The sequence below is a fragment of the Tenebrio molitor genome, chromosome 3 (assembly GCF_963966145.1).
Source record: "Tenebrio molitor chromosome 3, icTenMoli1.1, whole genome shotgun sequence".
NCBI lineage: Eukaryota > Metazoa > Arthropoda > Insecta > Coleoptera > Tenebrionidae > Tenebrio > Tenebrio molitor.
Window position 1 is genome coordinate 4,173,924 of NC_091048.1, and position 19,624 is coordinate 4,193,547.

Sequence of the window (19,624 nt, forward strand, 5' to 3'; positions counted from 1 at the left end):
TGAGACACAATGAGAGACTACCTTGGTTTGAGATTCAGCAAGTTGAAGGGAATGTAAAGAATGTCTGGGTCCTTATTGTCTGTCACAAGAAGGCGCGTTTCGGTAATGTCAGTCTCGTCTGTGGCCTCTTTCAAATCCTCGAGACCTCTGTTGGGGATTGCTTCGCCTGAACCTCTGGTCAAGTCCGCTTGGACATCTGATGACATAGTAGAGTAACCCTCGTCGCGGTTACCGCTCTCGGGTGATTCGTTCCCTGTAGTTTCTTCCTCGCTTTTGGAGCTGCTTTGCGCTGAAAGATGGCATTTCAAACGACGGATCTGGAGGATGCTGGAGTTTCTACCTAAAATGGGCCTGGTCCTTCTATATTTCGACGCCTGGACGATCGGGAGGTGGAGATTGAGAGAAACAGGCCTCTGCGGTTGGACCCAGAGGGCGGAATCGACGGCACTTAAAGCTTCCAGCAGTTTCTTGGGCGTGACCTCCGTCCCCTTCAGTTCGGTCCACAGCTTGGTCAGCACTTGGTGCCTTTTCTTGTCTTCCAGAGACAATCTTGTATCTAGAAGTACGTTTAGAAGAACTCTTGTAGAATTGACGCGTTGTCTTTACCTAAAATTTCGGAGTTGGCCGACAGCCGCCTTTCAATCCTCGACAAGGCAGTCTCGTTCCCGTTGTCTCGGTTTTCGGTCGGAGTTTCATCGAGAACTTCAGAGTTGAAAGAGTTGTAGTGCTTCACGACGGTCGTGGAGGGGTTGCTGTCTTCCGGAGTGGCGGGTTTGGCTTCTGGTTCCGGAGGAGTGTCTCCTCTTAGTTGATGGACAAGCATCGACGTGAGAGCACGATTTTGGGACTCCAGCTCGTGTATCCTGTTGTTCAACACGCCAACTTCTTCGCGTAAGCCCTGAAGCACGCGGCGGTTGAATTCGAACCGTTTGGACGGTCTCGTTCTTACCTTTTGCGCTAGTAGGGCTTTGACGACTTGGTTGGCAACGTCGTCCAAACAACGCTCATACTGTTTGCGCGACTCTTCGGCGTGTCGGTGTAGAGCAGCGGCGTGAGCGTGGAGGATCTCCTCGGGGTTGTACTCGCTGCCCGCTTGTGCCAATTGCTGTCGAAGGCTTAGGATCTCATTGTTGAGGCGGCTTATAGTGTTCTGATACTGCTGGCAGCGGTTCTGCAAAAAGAAAATTCAAACGATAGTTACGTAATTTATAAAACCTACATAGCTACATCTTCGTCGATAACTACGCCTAATGTTCCAAATTTCTATTTAAACTTGGTTTAGTAAGAAAATCGTCAAATCTAACGTCAGCACAGCTTTGCAATGTGGAGTACTCGACGTGATCTCTGTATGTAATAATTTTTTGACTTTTATTCCCTAAAATCATTGCACTAACCCAAAAAATAACCCTTCAATTTTTACATAAAATATTTAAAGTCTATTCAGCAATCAAAAAACCACCAACGTCGCATTTTCCTCGATAATTACTATCGGCAACGCTGTCTAGTGTAAAATTTGGCGAGACTTGTAATTTTGAGGTTAAATGTTTATTAAGTGTCTTGTTTTTCTGGGCATGTTTAAGTAAAAATAATAATAATGAATAAATAAATGAAACGTGCTGCCAATAAAACAATATGAACAAAATTTAAAGCAACTGAATTTTATTTTTAATCAAATAAATGTCATAATTTATAGTTACCAACATAGTATGAAAAAATATCTACCTGGGGTTTTTTAAATTTTAACAACCTAAAGCAACAGGTGGTGGTTTTTGATTTTTGAATGGACTTTAGACGGCATAGCTATTTACTGTCGCGAGCAAAAAAAAAACTAGGCGTCAAAATCATGCTTTGACGCAATGGAAGATGCTCCATTGTAAAACGGTCGTAAACATCATAACCTATCATCATGTTGTATGACCTTAATTGTCGTTTTTTTCTCATTTTTTTGACATTTTATTGACATGGACATAATCAGGCAAGGATTTTTTTTTAATTTGGGATAATCTAACCACATTTTGAAATGACATTGACGACCAGAATTTTTTGCTCGCGACAGTACATAAATTCTTTCTTGAACATTTCCTAAAGCAGCACATAAATCACAGTAAATGTCATTCCAATTGACAGTCTTTATGTACTGCCCTTGAAAATAACGACGCTGAGGTCTGGTCCATTTATTCCATTCAATTCAAACAGGTAATGACTTACATTACGACACGCCGTGCGGTAATAATAACTGAATAACCATACGCCGTAAAGCAAATAATAGAAAAATAAAGCAAAATTTCACAAAAACGAAAATCTAAATTTTCCTGTTTATGTGGTTGCTAAGGCGTTGTCATGATTTTGAAAACAATCGCTCGCCAATTCTTACTTTGACTTGAATGTATATAGGATGTGCCAAAAAAAGATGAGCCTATAATTCCCTTATTTATTGGAGGATTTTAATTATCAAAACCAAAGTAAATGGTTGTGATAGGCTACAAAATAGCCTAATAAAATCATGTATAGATACAAGGCCTTCAAGGCTAAACTGTCAAAAAAAATTTTTTTTAATACGAATCATACCCTTTTTATTAATTCTGACAGAGATTTTTATTCTGAAAACAACAATTATCACAAGTATACACTTACATACCAAAAAAACAAAAAAAAGTAAAAAAAAAAACACTATCGTCTATGCGTAAACCTTGAAGCCATTTTGTACTTTATTCACAAACATTTAATTTGGTGTATAGATAATTAAAATTCTCCGATAAATAAGGGAGGTACGGACTCGACTTTTTTTGGGACAACCTGTATAAAAAACATTCTGAGCGGCGGTAGATATAATTTTGTAGGCAACACGTGGGATACCACACTATTATCGAATTTATGTGCAAACTTCACCTACGTGTTATAATAATGTATATGTTCCACTTGTTGCGTAAATACCACGTATTATTTACTATCAACGCATACTGTCGAATTTTACTGTGTTCATTTGAATGTCGTAATGACATACTTTGCAGCACCAGTATGGTAAAGCCTACAGTTTAAGCCTCGTTGGACCATTTTCTCATCTCGTATCGTAAAATGACACGTTACGACACTTATTTCGTAAATAACTATTAATATCAGCTGTGCACTGACAAGCAAGAAGTAGCACCATTTCAGTGAAACCACAACAAACAGATATTGTTTGGCTTAACAACATTGTTCTTATTGTTACTGTGGTTTAGTTTATAAAAGCACCTTGTTAACAAAATATGTCACGTTATGTCAATTTTTTGTTGGAAATTATGTCATTGTGCTTGACGTGTCCTTTCCTCAAAACTGGCGACGCAATTATTTACTTAATGACAGTTCAATCTCCACACTTTCTAATCTTGCAACTCTTCATTCGCAGAAACGTGCCTCGTTGAAAATGATTTGTATTGATCTGATCATAAATCACCATTCACCATTGATACTAGTTCAGGAAATTTTTGTCAATTTGCATCTGTCGTACTTGGTGTTGAGAGGCAGATGATAGATACAATCTGCACCGACTTTCTAAAGCCTTTGACAAGTTAGGATAGTCAATTTTACTTTGCAAACTCAATTTGTTGGGGCTCTGATAATTTAGTAACACGAGTTTCTGCTTAATGCGAAAATAGTCCATTGTAACGTTGTGTTTCGACAGGGGTCCAACTTGAGACGAGATATATTCGTTTCAATTATATTTAACATATTTGCAACAAGAGAAAGAGTATCCCCGCATGATCGGATCATTTCTGGTGGTTGCAAAAAATAAATTCTTGTTATTATTGATTAACGCTTTAATTGTGATTAAGAAGCGTGGCGAGTTCCGGTCGTGGGAGCATCTGCACCGGAAACAGCGCTTTATCCCCGGACCTCAAATAAGCCTTAGTCAGTTATCACATTTCGGCAGACGATTCCGGGTTTCATCCCGATTCGCATCGGTGTTTCGCCACAACCTGAGTCACCACCATCAAATCGCTCGGGTCTGACACAACACCTGATAACGATATCGCCAGATTATGTCCCATGCAAACACGGAAAGGGAGGATTTTACAGTTGCACACCCCAACTTTGTTCCGATGTTGTGGAGATATCGATTGTCGAGACCCTGGTGGTCGTAACGCGAATAGGTAAACTACGTGCGGGAAATACAGCCGAATCATGCACACGTCCCCTTCATTAGACCGTGCAACGGTGCAAACTACCCCCACTGCCAGACCACACACGGGGTAGTATTATTTACGCGCCCTAAATTAAAAACTAGACAAGGGCGAAGTACCGAGTTGAGCTGGAAGAAAGCACGAATTTTAAACGAAAGGAGTGATGAATTGCGGATTGTTGGAACGGTTTCTTGGGGTTTGTTACGATGGAGTCGAATGGTGATATTTCATGGCTTTTACCTATTAAAGCCCGAATAGTTTTTCCAAGGATTATGTAAAACTAGGATGATGTCATTGGGAACAAAAATCTATAATCATGTTGCCGAGTGGGAACACTGTGTCGTGTTGTTCTTGAACTTAAAATAATAATAATGATAATGATAATGTGGAGGTTACAGAACTAAATCCTTCATTTCGGCGACATATTTTTGTCATTTGGTACTTTCACGGTTAGAGTCTTGTTAGATGTTTTCTTTTTCAGTTTTTGGAAATCAATTAATTAGGAAAAGGCATCACCATAACGTTTGTTATTTCTGTTCCACCAATTTTGCTTAATCAAGAAATTGTTTTTGATTACAAAAATTTTCCTAGAAAGCCAGATAAACAGTAAGTCAGGGTCTCTATAAATGATTGTCTGGTCAAGCCAGCCTTGGAAAAAAATTTTACTGTTCCGCTTTTTTGAAACCGATGCCAAATTCTAGTTCGTTTTCACGGTGCTTCTGACATTAGTGACTGACGTTTCGTTTGCGCTTGTCAGTCGAGTTTTGGTTCCTTGCATTTGTTTTATCGCAGTTAATCACAGTTAATATACACCAAAAATCAGTATTTTTCAATAAAAATTGCAAGTACGTCCGCTTTTAGAGGTAAATACACTGGCAAAATTTGTGAGGTTATGCTTTAATGTTTTATGTTTTATTTTAGCTTTATTTTCTTTACAATGGTTTATTCTGTTGAACAGAACACGTTCATTGTTGTTTTTTACTTTTGAAATGGAAGATTTAGTAATGGGGAATTATCTGTTTGTAAAAATGAATTCCATCAAAATATCTGAACAACATTGTGAACAGATTTTTAACAATCAGAACAATTAGCAAGGGTAAATCATTAGGATGAGCACCAGTATCTGATGAAATACTCGAGGATTTGAAAGAAATGGTGGAAAAGACTCTACAGATATCCATAGCCTGTTTATCTCAACAATCTGGTGTACCACGATGCACTTGTCACAAAATCATTAAAAATAGGCTACAACTGCATCTTTATAAAATTAGTGTTGTACAAGAACTCCAACCTGCAGATTATCAAAGTTGTGTTTAATAATGTATTCAGTTTGAAAATCACCTCAATTTCATAATTTGGAGTGCTGAGAATCCACACCAATTTGTAGAGACTCCTTTACATGTTTTGAAAATTGGTGTGTGGAACTGTGGATAGCAGTGTTGCTGTACCCTTAACTAAGAAATGCTGCAAAATATTTTTGAAAATAAATGAAGAATTGTCAAGTGTTTAGAAGTTAATGTGGGACATTCTCAATCTATTTTATAAAAAAAATACCTATTTATTATCGTTATTTAGTGTTGTAAATTATGTTGTTGAATACATTTGATTTTATTGAAAAACCAGTAAGACTTATTTGTTATGAAAAACACTGTTATTTATATTGGAAGAAAAAATGGGAGTCAATATCATATTCGACAATTCAGTCTAGGTCGTATTTATCACTAGCATAAAACAAGAAATGTGAAAGCACTAAAGCAGACAAAAAGGCAGTATCAAGTATTGTATTGTGGTATACGGGGACAAGGTGTTCTCAATATTTATCTGTTTGGATTTGTTCTCATACCAATTCCTGTACAGTGTGTGGCGGTACGATGGGGGCAATAATTGTTCCCCTGTTGGTGTTGATATTAAATAATAAATACATTAATGTTAGCAAGAGTAAAGCACAGTTGAAACTTGTCTCTGGTTAAAAGCCAACAACCTAACCTGAAAATGTGACATTCATTAATTGCCGAACAAAGCGGCACATTCAAAATTTGACAACTTTCCATGGCTGGCTGGACCCGACAATCATTTATAGAGACCCTGTATATGTACCATGGACACATCTAAAGTCATCATCAACTGAGAATTTTTTCTATATTGCCTGAACAATACTGCAATGGCGGTAGAACATGTCCTCGTTCTATTTCTGTAAAAAGGATAACACAGTCTTGTTTCACACCAGGTTTTCCTAAATTAGAAATTATTTTTGCAACAAGTCCGGAAGTCTACCGGAAGTTTTTGATTGTAATTGAGTAAATGGATTCTACTCAAGAGGTAGACTTCGTCCAAAGAAAGAGCAACATATTGAATCAACAAAATTTGCACAATATTATCAGTGGTGGCGTAAAAACATCACGGAGGCGAATTTTGAAAAAATACAATATTACCAAAGGAGATATATTTATTTTAACTTTCGTTACGTCTTTGGTGCTGTACCGCCACTGGCCTTGGCACCCCTAGTAGAATTTTTCCTATTAATAACTGTTTTTTTAATAAAGTAAGTCTATAAACAACGGCAAACATACTCTACACACTGTCACTGTCTCGATTCACGGGCACCCTTTAAAACTAGAAAATAGAACGGTCTGAGTGTTGGGTTCTTTGTTCATTTTAATTACTACGATGTTCTTTCCTTGCGGTAAGTCTACACAAGAGACTGTAAAGTACCATCCAACTGAAAAACTGGTTCGATCATGTTTGAACGAGTTGTAGACGAAATTGACTCCACTAAAGGTGCAACATCTTTCTCTTTCTCTCTTGGATAGAAGAATTTCTTTATAAAATCCACTTTGAAGATCGTATTTCACAGATAACTTATTAATAATTGCTTTATTTGCCCTCAGGGCTTTCGGATTACAAACATAAAAATAACAATTCCAAAAATTAACATTTTTTCCTATCCTCCCTCTTTTCTTTTTCTATTCTTTCCCTCCTATTTCATATCTCTTTCATCCATCTTATCTCCCTTCCGTCTTCATTCAGTATTTCTCCCCTTTGCTTTTCTCTCCTTCTCTCTCATTTCGCCACATCCATTCCACATGTGCGTAATTTTGTCTTTCTCCCCTCATAGCACATTCTGTACCTTCTTTCCTCTCCTTCCATCCAATACCTGTTCTCTCTCTCCTCGTTCGCACATCTAAATCTCGGCATCATTTTTCTTTCTCTTGCACTCTTTCTCTCCAGGTACTCCGGAATTTCCTCTGTCATACACCTCCCATACTTCCTGTTATACATATCTGGATTCTTTGATTCTTTCCCTTCTTTCTTTCTGGTTTGTATCCTTGTCTCTTCTTTGATGGTATTTCTCTCTCTCCTTCTTCTCCGTGTTTTTTTTTCTCCAGCATTCCGTTAGAATACTGCACTCTTCCCTTCCATTCAGTTTGTCTTCAAACTTTGTTGCTCTCTTTCCCGCTTTCATTCTCAGCCTATTCCTCTTACACTCTTCCCTTACCTGGCTTTTCTCTGTCAACTCCGAGTACCCCTCTCAAATATTTTTCATGCACTTTCGCTACCTATTCTTGTTCCTTCCATCCCCAGATCTCTGCCCCGTAGAGAGTATATACTCTCTATCATGTTCTCAAACATCATCATTCTCCTCCTGAAATCACCTCTCCACTTTCTTCTACATATTTGCTTTCCTCACTATCTCTCTGATATGTGCTCGGTCGTGTAAACCAAGTATTTGAACTCATTTAGGTACTTGTTCTATTTTCCTTCCATCCCAGTTCCAGTCATTCTCTTCACTCTTCATGGAACACCATCATCTTCGTCTTCTCAACATTCACTTCCTCACATACTTTCCTAGGCTCTTCATCATTTCTTTCATTTCTCTTTCGCTTTTTGCCACAATTGCCAAGAAGCCCGTAAACGTCTGGCTCCAAACTTTCTCTGTACCTACCACACTCCCCTCCGCTTGTGCTTTCTTTAACATTCCATCCAGATCTGCTAAATATATCGTAAATAGCGGGGGGCTAAGCGGGCAGCCCTGTCTTACTCCCTTTGTCGTCTCAAACTATTCACCTTCTTTCTCTTCCACTTTCACTTCGTTTTTTGTTCTTGCGTATATCTCCTCAATTTTCCGTACCAGCCATTCGCTTATTCCTCTCTCTCTCTCTCTCTCTCTCTCTCTCTCTCTCTCTCTCTCTCTCTCATACACCCAGACATTTTCCCTCTGTCTATCTTGCCAAACGCCGTCCTGAAGTTTACAAACACTGCATACATCCTCCCCCATTTCTTCTTTAATTCATTCTTTGTTATGTGATCCAGGATGTATACATTGTCCTTTTCTGAATACTGCTTAGCTATCCGGTATCACTCCCTTTTCCTCAATCTCTCTCTTCATCTCTTTCGCTCAAAATTGACACATACAAATACCATGTGTTTAGCAGAGGTATTCGGCGGTAGTCTTCTACTTTGCTTTTCTCGCCCTTTTTGTAAATAGGGCAAACTACACCCTCTCTCCAGTCTACCGGGAATCCCTCTCCTCTCCATACTTCGTTCATTACTTCAACCAGTCTCTCTACTATTCCTTCTGTCCCATACATCCATATTTCATTCTGCCTTCTCGGTGCCTTTCTCTTTTTCAGTTTAGTTATATTTTTACCTCTTCTACTGTGATAATTTAAAACACTTGATTCTCTACTACTGCTACATTGCGAGTCAGTACGGACCACTACTTTCTCGTGTCTATAGACAGAGTTTATAACTCAATGAGCAATGTAACAGCATGTCGAAGTCGCTTGAAGAGATTTTTCCATGTTTTCCAGTGGCTGTGTAGAACATAGAGAAGGCTCTCCTGATGGTTCTATTTCATCACAAAATTTATTGTTTCTATCTAAGTCGTACCCCGATTCAAGATTTTTCAATGGTTCAATGGTTTCTAATTCTTCTACACCTTTAAGTTGTCTAATGATCTGTTCTCTCTTCATGTAAAGGTGATTCTTAGAATGACTGTGTATAGATTTCTAAGAATCGGCAGGTTTCATTTGATAGAAATGTAGAAAAACAGATGGTACCTTATTTGGTACTGTGGCTTACTCAAGTTAAAAACTCGCAGGGCTCTTTTTTGCTCGTTGAAAAATAATAACAATGCACACCAACAGTTTTTATACCATGTTTAGTGTGATTCTGTTAGCATCCCGAGGAAGTAGCGATACAGCTATCTATTCTTGAATTTTAATCGTGGTGATTTGGCTTCCACACACTGCTCACCATATCTATACAGTGCTTGGTCATGTTTAGACAATCCAAAAAAATCATCCCCTCACGGTTTAGATTTACCAAAAAGCACTTGCACGAATTTATTTTGTGATGTGAAATCCTCTGAAGACAGAAATAAACATATTCTTGTTTCTTTACAAATTCGTGTCTCATCACAAGACTTAGCACTAGTTTAAAACAAAATCATAATAAACCGTAGCTCTAAAATGTTCTCTAGTCAGACGTATTTTTTCACCTCTCTCATACATCTGCACCCAATTTGAGAGTTCTGCAAGTGTTACTGTTTCGTAGAATTTTTCAGTTCAGCTTAAGTAACAGCTCTTCCTCGCAGGCTGACTTGCCTTTTGGAAAATGAATCGCGCGCATGTTTACTTATTTACAAATTCCTTTGTTGCCATATGGCAACTCGGGCCGTAAACGGCCTAATCACCACCGCGCGTAAAGGTGCCCCCTCACTCGACTCACCCCACACGTCATAAATTTCTCCCATATTACTTGTGCAATAATTTCTGGTCCGGACCCAATTTTCCTTCACCCGTCCGGCCGACTTCCTCCGCGATATCGTTCTTTCTGTCTCATTTCCCTTGCTAACCCGAACCATGTTCGTCATCTCGCCAAAGTAAAGTTTAATTGTTCGAAGAGATAGCGGAAGTAATGCGTGCGTGTGCCGAAGGGCCGAATTAATGGCGTGTGTACTTGCATCGTTTCGTCGGTGCGTTAAGTTTTTGGTTAAGCTCGTGCGAATTAATTTTCGTGGCGCAACTCCCTCCAGTCTAGATCTAGATGACGCAGTGCAATAACAGTTTTACTAATCAACGGAACCGGCTCGCTGGAAGTTACTGTTGGTAGTTGGCAACTTTCCTAACAATTTACAATTTAAACTCGAATTAATATGTGTACGTCTGTGTGCTCGCCGGAGTTTCGTCGGTCCTTCTGTCTCGTGAATATTCACAGGCACGGATTTTGACGGGGGTGGGATTATATCGCCCAAACAACTACCACGAAAAAATGCTGCGCTGTTACAACGCCATTAAGTCTAATGTGTTTAATTTGGCGAATAAGTTCGCGGCTGTGCAACTCGTTAACCTTAACAATCGATGCGGATGCTTCGCAAACAAATTCGGTAATTATCAAGACTAAAGTCTCTTGCGACAACTCGGAAAATGCTGAATAAAAAATAATACATATACTACACGCTCACTTATAAAATAGTTTGACTCGAAAGTCATCTCTCGTTACTTGTTGTCTTCGACTATACACAAAACATATTGAGTTATGTTAAGAAGTGGGAGAAACTGCATCTGAGAACAGATAGAACTCCCACAAACTAGAAGCGTTAGCCACGTGAGCAAAAACAGCTACTCCCCGGGCTACATACCCCGCCGGGCTCTGAACCTGCAATGACCCCGCCACTTCTGCGGTATCCTTTGTGTTTATGCTTTGTATGTACGTTACGTCCCGTACTTGCGGGTGACACGTGTTATGTGAGACACTTATTAGGTATAAATGTCATGCCAAGTTGCTTCTACCGTAAATGAATATGGTTAGTAGAAAGCACGATGAAGAGTGCTTGATTTGAATTCTAAGCATTTCGTTTAAATAAAATTATCGATTTAAATATCAAGACTGAAACAGGAACTGTTAACGGTTCAATATTTAGACAATTTACAAAATGTTCTGTTAAGGAAAACTTGCTAAGAACTGCACATCTGGATAGAATAAAATTATAATCTGATTCTTCAATCTGAGTCTTTTACGATGTTGCTAAAATTAAGACATAAATGATTTCTTTGACCCCAGTTTAAAATTATATTTAAATTAGCGAGAAGATTAACCATTTAAATGGTGATTTCATCAAATATTTTTAGATCAAGCGCAAAAAACAGCTCGGACAGAGAGATCACTTAGATAACACTGAAAACTTGAAATAGCAAGGAGTCTAAATTGGACCGCTGTGGTACTCCTCAGATTACTGTATCACGTATTCACGTGACGCTTTAAAAGAATATTTGTTCCCATTCAAGGGAATATAAGCTATTTTTGCTCGTTTTTATCAAGCATTGAATGAAGTATTAATTTCCTTGGCGGCCACCCATCCAGACATTGACCGCAACCGATTTTGCTTCATCTAACCGATTACGTAAGCCCGCGATGAAAAAAATTGTTTTAATTATTTCATGCAATTCATGCATGACTTTATATCTTTTCTTTCATGTTTTAATCGTTTTTAGTGAATTGCTCTTGAATTATGAATTTTCGAAAGTGAAAAATTTCGACAGCATCTGTCAAAAAACAACTTACACATTTCTTTTTTTTTATTCTACAACTGTACATGTTCATGTCGTTTTGGGATAATGAGAGGCCATGGTTATTTTTTTAACGTTGGTCACACTGTTTGATTTCCGTCACTAAAGTTATCTAAATGACATGTTGCTAATTTTCCTGCGATGTCTGAGTATTCTTCTATTGCAAACTAGTAAAACTGACAACGATGCACTAGATATTGACGCTGTTTGTAACCTCAAACTTGGAAAAACATAACCTAATTCAACAGACCAAATTAAATGCAACTTTTCCATGGCCTCCCATTATGCCAAAACAACGTGAATGCATTTTATAACATTTTCAGTTTCTACTTTGCTTCGTTTGCTTAAACTTTTGCTAATTTTGGTGTTTTTGATCCGCTTCCGCAAACTGTAAAACATGGGGCCCACATGTGAAGACATAAATCATTTAAAAAACCATAAGTGAGTGTAGCCGGGGACAAAAAGGGGGAAACAACAAATAATGCAAAATTAAGCTGCACCAGCACGTTCAGCATTCGTTAATCCCCCGCCGTAGGTAATTCGCGGCAGGGGCGTAACGACCAAGATCCGTCTGTCCCCTCTGACCCCTGGTAAATGCCCTGCAATGGCGGTTTAATGCCTTGCTATTACCAAAGAGCCGTTCGGGGCCTTAATAGATATGTAGCAAGGAGGAGAGGGATGGATGCACTATTTATAAGGAGTTAATTGCGTGCTTGTAAGGGCGAACATAGATTAAAACTCGAGCCGAGAGTTAATATGTCATTTACATTCACGTAGTATGAGTTACGGGACCAGTTTCATCACTAAACCAAAACACATGATGAGTCGTTTGTGTAGTGTCATCCAGCACGGTTAAACGGATTTATGTCAAGAGGGAGTCGATTGTGGGATGTTTCCAAGGGAGGCGAATTGAAGGAAACGTGCGCGAGTGGAGTTTCTAGTTGGCACTTATGTCTCTATTCAAGCTATCAGTGCAGCCCGAAACGACGAAATTTTAAATCTCTCACTAGGAAGCGCTTTTTTTAGTTCTAAATGATATCTGAAAGGAGTCGAAGGGAAAAAGGGCTTCATTCTTCTCTTCTTGATAGGAGATTATGATCAAACATCTTCCAGTGGGTGAAGGTTTCTCTTTCGTTCACTTCACTTTCGCTCATCGTTTTTCGCTCACTGGTTTTCATTCACTCGTAAATGTTTCCAATTCTTTCTGATAACGTAATTTTGAGTTTTTAGGCAACATTTGGTACCTCGCGGCACTTGCCTCGTCCAGGACATCATCAGGAGCATATAATTCTCGTAAAGATTGTGAGAAAAACTCTTCCTCGTGCTTAGCAGCAAAGCTCGAATATTTTAGAGACGGGTTGCAGAAATATTTGACAGGAAAATATGTTAGTTATTTGGTGAAAATATCCGTTTGAAATGATTCGAATCTCCCCGTGGGGTAAAATCTTTCGCATCGATTCATCACCAGACATTCTGCTCCGTCATCGCGTCTATATTTCAGCATTACGTCTAGTAAATCGTTTGCTGTGTAACGTAGTATTTTTCGAATTAAAACGTCAATTATTATTAAACGAAGAGTAATGGGTCGGGTCGATCAAGACCGAAATAGAATCGATATTCATACCAGAACAATAATTTACTCTACCAAGTCGTCGTCATCGCAATCACGCATCGTCACTTAACAGGCAAAATCGCCACGACAAACTTTCCCAAACCAAGAAAATTGATGAAGCTTTCCCGGTTTCACATAACAAACGCCCAAATAAAGGATGAGGATTCAAATTAGGAAAGCCATTACTTTTTCCATAATGGTTTCAATGAATGGAGGCATTCATTTTTCGCGGTCCCCCGCAGGCCATTGCGGGATTTTAGGGCACTTTTCCCGGAAGCTGACCCGATTCCACCAGTGTTTACGGCCGCTGCTTTAATATTCCCGCTATAATTTTCGATGTTTACCGAAAATATTTTAGAGCTGTCCCATTTCAGCCCTTCAATTTTGAATTTAATTAAACGGAAAAAGTAGGACGCGCCTGTTTTTGCCGCCTTAATTAACGTGCCGACTCTCCATTATACATTTACATTAGTTCTCCACAAAAATAAATATCATACAAGTGATTAATAACGACTTCGAGAGATCCCCCACCCGAAACCAGGCGAGGGGAAAGAAAATTTGCACTTTTTAAGACGGCGCTTGCAAATCTGACAACCGTGAAAATACCCCCAGAAAGAAGATGATCAGAGGCGAAGTTGATTCGTCTTTTTGTATCTGTCGGGGTGTACAGGAGGGGTCCAAGAGCGGAACCTTGAGACGCCCCAGACGAATGCAAAGCCGAAGTTGAAGGTGAATTAGTAGTTTTATTGATTTTTGGTCGTGTCGGAGTTCCTTCCTTCCACTTTTCATATTGGCGCGTCTGTGGAAAAAGTCCCCCTCGCGCAAGGAATCTCTCCAATTATCCTGGCTTAAATCTTGACATGTATCCATAATAATATAATGCCGTCCAGGAGCAGGGCCACCGGTCCCGAAAGTTGCGGGGAAAGGGATCGGACTGCGGTTTCATGCAAACAAGGGGTGAAACCCTCCGAACACCGGGGGCGCCGCCGCCCCCCGACATCTTTTTATTAATGCACAGCCGTATCGGCCAAACTGCCCCTCAAACGCTGCACCACGCAACCTTGTTAGAGCTAACTCGGTTTACCCGCTTCATTTGCCTCTCCCAAGGAAGAAAAAATTGAGAGGGTAGCCGCCCCCGCAAATCCGGCCTCTTCAAGAATCCCGGCGGCCCACCTTATCTGCCGATTCTTCCCGAAAAAATCCAAATAATGTGGGGGATTTCCGGTTACGTCCGGGGATTTCTCGGCACCCTCGCATCGATCGCCCGGAACAGTTCCGTCCGTTAATGTTAAATGAGTTTCGCAGGAAGTGAAAAGAGACTTTAAATAAGTAATTAAGTTCGCTAATCCGCCGTGAAAGGAGCCGGGCCTGGCTTTAATCCGGACCCATCATTTTAAATAAACTCGCAGGCTTTATACAAGTACAAAAAGTCTTGGGAGGATCTAATTGAAAGCAAATATTTACACGGGGATTTCAATATTTATTTTATTAAACTGCAGCCGGAGACCCCGAAGCATCGCTAATGGGAACTTTTGTCGGAAAAAATGTGCCGGGAATAATTAAAAACTCGTGGTCGAAAAAGGAGTTTTCGAATTAAAATTTTAATTAATTTGGGGAGGGGATGATGGCGAGCGCAGGAAGTGAGCTTAATCGACGGAAGCTTCATAATAACTCGAAATAAGCACCTTTGCTCCTCGTAATGAAGGAGATTAAGACGTATTTTAGTTTAAAATTAAACGTTTTCAAGGTCGTTCTCATTACACTCAACTCTACACTACTTCCGTGTCGCTAAGCGAGACAAGATTTTGTACATGTGCCACCATCATTGTCCCAATTATGCTAAGTGAACAACACTCAAGATATGAGTGTTGTTCGCAATTTAATACGAAAAATATGAAAATGTATTTGTTTTGAATGTAAATCGAGGGTGAAAGAAATTCGTGCCAAAAATTTTGACCTGAAAAAAGATATTTGAATAATAGTTGGTCCATTGCGCGATCAATAAAAGCTCAGCCAGGGACATTTGCAAAATGATTGATGTCTCTTGTTGGGAAATTTTGTTAAATGTCATCTTTATGGCGACAGCTGTTGTAAAAATAAAATATCGGTTTAAATCATCTCTATTACATCTCGACAAATTTCCGGGAAATTAAAATTTGATTTTATTTCAATTAAATACAAATTCAGCGTTTTTTTGCGCGATATAAAATTAAATTCTAAACGAATTTCATTCTATCTGACATTGAGATAATTGTTAAAAAGTCTGTTTCGATTTTTTTTCAACAGAATCGGTTAAAAATAATTTAGTGTTTTAAAAACCGGACGGAATTTTCAATATTGACTTTTAACACGTTTTTATTATGACATGTAATGGAAATTTAATTTCTTTGACGTCTGAACCGGTTTTTATTAAATGTCAATAAATAAAAAATTCGGTAATGACGGAATAATGTTTTTATCTGTGTTTACTTTAAAAGCAATAAAAGCAAATGGAAACGAGTGCAGTGTGCAATTTAAGCGCCGTCTCTCGCGATTTGTGAAATTTATTGTCATTCCACATTTCCAATTTATAGCGATGTATTTCCGTTTTGGAAGTACAACCAGGAAAATGCTGCTGCTGTCGGTAGTGCTTCTGATTGATGCAGATAAAAAGTTGTACTGATTAATGCGTCAAAATTCAATTCTGATGGGGTAAAAAATTATTATTTGGAAAAAAATTAAAACTCGGTTTAAAACATGTTACCAAAACTTTATTATATTTTTTGAACTCACTACTTTCAAAATGACATTTCGCGACCGCATAGTAGTGCGCGAAATCGACTTTCGCGCACTAGTGCCAATGCTTTTTGAATGACTTTGAAGCACTAGTGCGCGAACGTCGATTTTGCATATTAGTGTTTCAAAATCATCCAAAAAGCATTCGCCTATTCACAAAGGGTATACGACAAATCAGACATAGTGTTCGTTTCAAAAAATATTGTACGAACTTCGATGCGAGAACACCTATTCGGCACATTCGCGCAAATGAAGCACTGGCTCCTTCGTCGCTCGTGCCTCAAATAATGGACTCATGCGCGAAAAATGTCTTCCCGCACTCATTTCGTAAATAACTATTAAATTAAACAATAGTAGTTTATTTAACGAATTCATGTGTAATTTGGACATGAAATGAGTGGGCCAGTTTAAAACTCGAGTGAAACGAGAGTTTTAAAGGCCCACGAGTGCCAAAAGAAGTCCAAATTACACAAGAAGGAGTTGAATACAACGTTTTTTTGTTCAACGAGTCCCCCAAAGGCTCCAAATCGCTGAAAATCTTTAAAATTAGCTAGACGTTTCGTTTTGACAAGTTGTCAAATTTATCAAAATCCGTTCACACAGGAGAAAATTCTCAAATTCTGACAGTGTCGAACAAAAAAATCATTTAGTAGGCAATTGGAGGTTTTAATAAAGGAACTAGTACAATTGGACTAACACTGATCTGATACGAAGCGCCATGACCAGAAAAACTGTGTAAAAGACAAACTTACTAATATCATGTGTCATGTGGACATGACCTCAGCGATCAATTTAAATAATAGTTGCTTTTATATAATTTATACATTAAATATAAAATTACAGTGTATGCAATAGCCCCTCTAATATAAAATTATAGCCATCAAGAGTTAGATTAAATTAATGTCAGGGTAAGATAAGAAGTTATGCTAATAAAATTATATTCGACCAGACCATTACATTACGTCATCTCCAATTAACGTTTTCTTCAATGATACTTATTTTTTTTGTCAATTATAAAATAAATTTCAAAAAACTATTTGAAACTTTTAATAATCAAATGTCTTTGCAGTTTAAAAACAATAAGAATATGGTCTAACACTTCCAATTTTAAACGCGATTCCTTCTAATTATTAAAGTCATTCCCATTTTTACAAACTTTTTGTGGAAATGTGAAAAATATAACTAAGAATGTGAGTTTTCTTTAAAAACTACGAACCACGTAGAATACAGAGCTGGGGAAATTTTGCTTTGACATGTACTTTATTAAAAAGGGTTACACAACAAGCCTGTTTACGGTGGAAGCAAAGCTCGTCAAAACTTATAGCTTATTAGTTTCTAAAATATCTTAAAAATAAATTGTTGGAAGCATAATTGAATTGTGGTACACGAACAGAAACTTTTTGATTGGATTATTTACTAAAGTTTTGACAAAGCCTCCCACAGAATCACTTCTTTTGAAACTACTAAAAGCATGCGGCATTAATGAGCTGCTACTTAGTCAGATCAATAATTTCTTAATTAACAAAATTGCTTCAGAAAAATTGGAAACACGTTCAGTGTCGCTTTGAATGGTGTCCGACAAAGCTCATCACTGGATCTAAACTCTGTTAATTTAAGTAGAGGTATATTCAGACATTTTTTGCATATCGTAATGAAAGTGGCACTTTTTTACACGCAAAATCGTAGTGAAAGTAGCACTTTTTTACACGAAAAATCGTAGTGAAAGTACTACTTTTTTGCATTATTTTATTCCATCTTCTTGGAGATGATTGTCAAAACATACCTATTTTTTTGTGATTTTTCATAAATCCTTTTCGACCAAATTTCTAAACGATATGCAAAAAAATAGTGTATACAACACGTTATGAAAGTCTCTTTTTTCACTTATTGGCTTGATCTTGATCAATCTGCAAATCCGTGAAAAAAAAGTATGACTTTCATAACTAGTTGTACAAATAACTATTTCACAATTGTTTTTAGAACTTATACAAGTTTAAATCGTTTCAACAAAACTTCAACTACTTCCAATTGCCAATGATCCTCCATTTTTGATACACTTTTTTCGTTCTCTTAATTATTCTGAGTTTCACAGTTTTCCATTCTGCCTCGTGCACTTTATCATTGAGCTTTGGACGAAAGTCCTTATAGTATCGGGTGTTCATTTAAATTTCCGGTCAAAGTTGGCCTTGAAGGATCGATTGTGAACGCACCACGGATTACGGATCACCTGTTTAACCTCACTTTTTGCGTTGTTTGTGTTTTTAATCTGCAGACTGACGAGTGGTGCGTTCACAATCGACTCTTGAATGCCAACTTTGACAGGAAATTTAAATGAACACCCGATACATCCAATATCCAAATATGTATTTATATTGCAGGCTTACAGTCATTTTAATATTTATTTTATGATATAATTTCCAGGGGCAAAAAATAAAGACAATTGTCTTATACTTTTTCCGTATACATTTTTTGTAGACAGCCATTATACATAAGGTACATTCAAAAAACCACCAACGTCGCATTTTACTCGATAATTACTATCGGCAACGCTGTCTAGTGTAAAATTTGGTGAGAATTGTAATTTTGAGGTTAAGCGTCAAATTACTCAAATTTATCGGGGGTTCGTGTGAATTCTAGTCTGGGCAAGTTTAAGTAAAAATAACAAAAATTAATAAATAAGTGAATGAAACGTGCTGAGCAATAATAAAACAATCAGAACGAAATTCAAAGCAAATGAATTTTATTTTGAATCAAATAAATGTCATGATTTATAGTTACCAACATAGTAAGAAAAAATAAGTACAGTCGATCGCAAAAAATCGAGTACATCAAATTTTCTCTAGTTTAATTTATCTTTCTTGTTGTCAGTTTTGATGTTACCGAGCCAAGTAAAATGTCAAAATGTTTCATTTCTTACGTCAGACATAATGACATTCCTTGTGTCAGACATAACCTACTTGAAAAAATATGCCATTAAAAGTCAGAAAAGTCTGATCTACATTTGTTAAAAATAGGAAAATTCAGTGCCTTTGATTTTTATGTAACCGACTGTACCTATGGTTTTTTAAATTTTACCAACCTAGAGCAACAGGTGGTGGTTTTTTGATTTTTGAATGGACTATTATACAGCGTGAATTCGAAATACGTCACAATCTTCAAACCCTAGGATCTTCAAACCAATTGTAAAAATCCCGTGCATTCAGTTTTGGGCTATAGATCCGCATAAGGGCAGAAAAGCCATGTAAGCTTCAACCACAAAAGTTGAATACGCCAATAATATCACGTTAGGACGGATAGTAAAATTTAAAAAGTTATCGAGTGTAACGCAAAAAAGGTGCAAAAAGTTTTGTTACGCGGGTGCTAGTACCGCGTGCACATTAGTTGCGTTCAGTGCGACCTTCGGTTATTGTTTGTTTCGAATTTTGCTTTATTCACTTACTGAAGATCCTGGGGTTTTAAGATTGTGACGTATTTCGAATTCACCCTGTATGTTAAGAGTGCTG

The 19,624-nt window shown here is 38.0% G+C and overlaps 1 protein-coding gene across 5 annotated transcripts in view; it reads right to left on the bottom strand.

Moving 5' to 3' along the window:
• Positions 1 to 19,624, bottom strand: part of LOC138127240 (uncharacterized) — a 139,012-nt gene that overhangs the window by 8,526 nt on the left and 110,862 nt on the right. For all 5 annotated transcript variants that reach the window (XM_069043153.1, XM_069043152.1, XM_069043156.1 and 2 more), the window contains 4 exons: positions 950 to 1,171; positions 607 to 898; positions 341 to 556; positions 22 to 289 (listed from right to left, as the gene is read on the bottom strand). In XM_069043153.1, coding sequence (XP_068899254.1) covers positions 22 to 289; positions 341 to 556; positions 607 to 898; positions 950 to 1,171 — 998 coding nt within the window. The remainder of the gene's footprint in view (positions 1 to 21; positions 290 to 340; positions 557 to 606; positions 899 to 949; positions 1,172 to 19,624) is intronic.